General features: G+C 38.2%; 1 protein-coding gene across 1 annotated transcript in view; it reads right to left on the reverse strand.

Moving 5' to 3' along the window:
* The window catches only part of myo15b (myosin XVB), a gene marked incomplete in the record, with an annotated part of 164,390 nt that overhangs the window by 122,043 nt on the left and 37,050 nt on the right, over window positions 1–5,297 (reverse strand). Inside the window, 1 exon segment of the mRNA XM_014010452.1 lies at window positions 334–457. Coding sequence (XP_013865906.1) covers window positions 334–457 — 124 coding nt within the window.

Consider the following 5,297-nt stretch of genomic DNA (forward strand, 5'->3'; position numbering starts at 1 on the left):
GATTTGCCTTGTTTAAATAATTAAAATAAATTTACTAAATGAATTAAATAAATGAATAAAATGAAAAAAGATTTATCTTTAGTCAGGTTCATGTTTCAGAGAATTCAAGTTGTTACAAAAAAATGAATTTTCCTCTAACTGTGACTACAACAATTATGTTTCTTTTCTAATAGCTTCTTAATGTGAGAAGGTTGGAATTTTGAGAAATCAAAATGTTGTGACATCTCTTGGATTTAGCTTTTTATACAAATTTAACAATTGAAAGAACATTCTTTATGGTGATGATTAATTAGATTTCAGAGCCCCAGTCATATCTGGAGGCTGCTTACTGACCTCAAACCCATAGATGTCCACTACACCTACAGTGCTGTCCATTTCAGAGGGATTCAGCCAGTCATTGATCTGCTCCAACAGCCAGTCAAACAGTACTGAATACAAGGCCTTGGCAACGGCATCTCTGGAGACAAAGACATAAAGCTGGGAAGTAAAGTTGTAAAAAACTGAAAGCTTGATGTTGTCTGTGACTAAACGGTTTTAAATATTTTGATATACCTGTGTGTATATATTTGGTTGCAAAGATTAATTATTTACAGAACTACTACTATATAGGAAAGAGGAAAGACATCAAATGGACAGTTCAAGTCCTTTAAAGTGGGATTCTTTAAAAAAAAATATGAACCATTATTGTACCTGTTGTGGATAACACTTTAATTAATCTCAGTTTGAGAAACAAATTTTAATTCTGACAAGTCATGTTTGGTCTAACTCGGGTCAGATTTATAAAGCTTGCATACGCACAGAACGGGGCCAGAAACTTGCGTACGCCACTTTTCATGCAAAGGTTCTGATTTATAAAACCCAAACTTGGCGTGAAAATGTGTGTTCCCTCACACCAGCTCTGACCCATGCATATGTTCATTTTGGAGACGGGCAGCTGACGACACAGATGGTGAAGTGAGGAATTGTCGCTGCACTGCATCCTGTTCACACTGTTATTTAATTTTACTTCATAATCAAACTTAGATTTTAGATAAACTTTATCATAAATGTTAGAGTTTTAATATTTCCAGTTATGTTCCTTTCATTTATTTCCTTTTATGTACTCCTTTTATTCACTCTGCAAGTTTGAAGCATTGTGTCCTCACAGCCAAGTTTCTGCTTTTGTTTACTTCACTGCTGGCTGAGCTATTTTTGTCTGTAGGAGCAGAAGTACAACAAGTGTGTTAAGCACCAAAAATGGCATACATTTTTGTATCTTGCTGTTTTCCTCTCCCCTTTGCTTTAATAAAACAGACTCCCTGTGAGAGAAGGTCTGAGAATTTGGGGGAAACTTCTGAGTAAGAGGTTCCTTCAACTTCTCCCTCTTTTGCAAAGGAGTGTCTGAAAACTAGTACCTTTGTCTCTGGTTCTATTTATTTAAGGTACATCGTCTGATTAACCCTTTCAATAAGCTTTCTTAACAGTATTATTTATGCTTCTGCTGGTAAGCCATAAAGGTCTTTCAAATTAAAAAGACTTTCTAATCCAACTTAAATCTTAAATAAAAGTTCACGCATCTCCTTCCATCTCTGTCCTGGCTGCCCTCCTCCTCAGACGACCCCCACAGACCCCTCCCCAAACAAGAGACATTTCAACATGGAGCACGACAGCAATAAGATTCTATTTTACTTATTTGCCAAATTAGAAAAATTTGGCAAATGTAAGGGTTTTGGGTATATTCTAAAATGGATAATTTGTGAATATATTTAAATACACAAATCATATTACCTCGAGACACCACGCTCTTAATTTGGTCCAGGATTGACCCAGGAAAGAGACGAAAAACTATAACTTTATTGTAATCAGTCTCAGAATAAATGTACCCAAAATGATTTTATGAGTTCTTGTCTTATCAGAACCAATAAAACCTTCACCAAGACACAAAAATGAGATTAGCTTATGTTGGCACGTTCTCCACGAGCCATTTATTTACAGATTAGATGTATTTACAACTATTGTGAGTAAGAAGTGATGACATAATTGAACCAGGTAAAAACTGAGTTTGCAATCACAAGTGAATAAACAAACAAACAAATAAACATAAAAATAAACATTGAGATGTGAGTTTGAGGTTTGGAGTGAGGTGAGGTGAGTTTTGCTTTTAGCTGAGGATTTAACTAAGGGGGTCCTAGTTAAATTATGGAGAAAAATCGTTTAGTTTACCAAATCTCATACAAAGATAAAAATCAAATTAGTCTGAGCACCTGTGTGTCACCAGGACAAATGATCACTTTTACCCTTTTGTTCTGGCGTGTGGGTACCAGGAGGGGAAGTCAGCGGTGGAAGGTCATCTCTGGGGTTCGTTCTCCAGACAGGCTCTCCATACAAGCTGGATGTCAGGCGGTCTGCCTGATAAACTCGACTGGTCCCGTGGTCAGAGAAGGGGGTCACTCCCTGGTGACTCGTGGTCCGGTCCTCCTCAGGCTGCTGCAAGACTTCTTAATTTGATTTCAACTTTGTAGAGAAAATGAACTAAAACGACGCATGAATTACAATTAGCTTATTTAACTTCTATAAAATCAAACTCAGGTATTGAGTCGATATGAAATGGTAACTGTTCGGTCAATCAGCGGGAGATGCAGACTGACCTCATCAGCCCATGGGGAGGGGCTGGCAGGAAGGGCCTCTGCTGAGCTTCTGGAAAGCTGTTTCTGGCTTCTGATGTTGAAAAGATCTCTTTCTCTCATGTCGGTCTCGGGAGCTGAACTAACTTTTAAAACCTCTGTTATGGGTGGAGTCAAGGTTTTAAGTTGGCCAATAAAAATATTACACCTTATACAGGAAAAGTTTTTAACAAATCAAATCTGTTTTGGAGGGAAAACTTTACTTCAGGACAAAGAAAAAGGGAGTGTTTTAGTTTAAATATCTTGCATCTAATTAAAGGGAGAGACATCTGTTTACCTCAGTAAAATAAGAATGTCACATTTAATTAAAAATTCAAGGCTAAGGTTCCTAAGGGTTAAATCATGGAATAAAAACGCACACTGTTTAAAATCATGAAATAAAAGAAACATCTTCTTCTATAGGAAAACATTTAATCAAAAAAAACCCACACAGTTAGCTTCAATGGGTTTTGTTCTTTCTGTAAAAGAAACAGGTAAATCACATTTCTTTGATTAAGATATATGAAAACAGACAGTTGTATAAAAACATTCAAACTTGTTCCCTTTTTTTCCACATTTAATGAAGAATGTAGATCCTTTGTCTCAGTCACTGAAGAGTCTGGTTAAAGGCATTTATGACCCCCCTTTGAAGAGGAACAAACAGTCTTGTGCTTATGGGGTTGGYAGCACAGAACTTGTGGGGGTTTTAGGACTGTGGCAATTCTTATCTATTAACAATAAGGCATCAGGAAGTCTGGTGGGGGTTGGTGTAAGAGATGCTAATTAGGGCCACAAAGGAAGTTCCATGCAAAATCCTAAAAAATAGTCTGAAGTTAAAGTGGGATTTTGTTCCTTCCATTGAGCAATCATAGGAACAAGTGAAATCTAATCAGAAATGATCAATTCTATGCATAAAATGCTACACAAATGAGATCATTTTTAAAGTCCACATTCTTCACACACCCGGGTGGGGGTGGGGGTCAGCTGCAGATACAGTATAAGCACAGGCCGCAACGCAAAGTAGGAGGAAATGGGGGAGCGGTGGCGAACTTATTTCTAGCTGAAAAATGGGGCAATGGTTGGGTTATTAAATTTTATTTATTGTTTTTTTAGCATCCTAGGCTCTGAAAAAAATTAACTTGAAGCTGAGTTTTTGAAAAGATCGATGAGATTGCTCTAAACGTCTATATATCTGCAAAATAAGGGGAAAATCTGTGTAAATTATGGAACATCTGTTCATGTAAGCAGTCGTCAGCAGCCGCCTTTTGGCTATATGTTCACTTTCAGTATGAATGCTATGCAATCCTTTATAAACCTCCCCTGAAGAGGTAACAGCTAGTGCAAGCAGGGTCAAGTCCGAAGTGGATTAGCGGGTAAAGAATGGATGGACGGACGGATGGATGGATGAATGGGTGGATGGAAAAATGATCATAATCCTACTGGAAGTGTCCCAGGCTTTACTGGAAGTGTTATAGCTAGCTACTGTAGTCCAATCACAATTCAACTCTGTAGAAAGACCTATCAACAACAGGTCCTATTACTGACAACAGGAGCTCACTGGTGTTAAACAGGAACTAAAACTCAGATGAAGTTCTTCACAACCTTCATCTAGTCAAAGTAAAGAGCATGGGCCTCATGCACAAACAGCTCCTCGCTGTGTCGCTCTCCCAGAGCGCTTGCAGTGCCAAACTGCAAAAGGATTTTTGATAGAAGCTGAAAACAGCTGATGAGTCAGTCATCATCATAGATCATAAAATCCTCTCTGTGTCTAAATAAAAGCTCTGCGTGTTGTGCTGTTTATTATACTCCCCAGTAAGACTGAATTCGTTCCTGTTAAATGTATTTTTGGCACAGTTTTATGCATCCTTTATCTAACTTTGTACATGTGGATTCAATAATTGTTAATCATGTGTGTCTGGTGTGAACAATAATCATTTTCACATCATGAACAGTTTCTCAGAATCACCTCTAAGTGTCGCCAACAGAACCAGAACCACAGAAACGTGCGTACACCAGCCCTGGAGTTGGCATGGGGCTGCACACATTTCCACCTTCATAAAGGGCGTATGCAAGGTTTATGCAGGGGATTCTGATGTTATCAGTCCATGGAATGGATGTTATCAGGCATTATCAGTCCCATACAATGGCTTCAGAGGGTCCCTACTCTGCCTTCTAGGCTTCAGACTGTCCCAACAGTGCCCCCTAGTGGGTTAATATATCAATGTCAATGAATGAATATGTAAATAACCGAAAGATATTGTAATAAAGTTTTGTGTCCATGTCGGACTCAAACCCTGGTCTCCTGCTTTCTGGACCGACACTCTACCCACTGCCCTCTTGAGAGACCACAATATACAGTTTTTGGAGGTTAGTCCTAACCATGTCATCTGCTCTTAGGTTAACCTTGGTGGCTTTAAGCCTCATATTAACTAGATTTTTTTATGCCTCATGTTGACCAGATAGTCACTATCTAGTTAATATGAGGCATAAAGTCACTATGGTTTTATGCCTCATATTTATCAGATAGTGGTTTTATGCCTCATATTAAGCAGATAGTGGCTTTATGCCTCATATTAACCAGATAGTGGTTTTATGCCTCATATTAACCAGATAGTGGTTTTATGCCTCATATTAACCAGATAGTGGTTTTATGCC

The sequence above is a fragment of the Austrofundulus limnaeus genome, unplaced genomic scaffold (assembly GCF_001266775.1).
Source record: "Austrofundulus limnaeus strain Quisiro unplaced genomic scaffold, Austrofundulus_limnaeus-1.0 Scaffold69, whole genome shotgun sequence".
Classification (NCBI taxonomy): domain Eukaryota; kingdom Metazoa; phylum Chordata; class Actinopteri; order Cyprinodontiformes; family Rivulidae; genus Austrofundulus; species Austrofundulus limnaeus.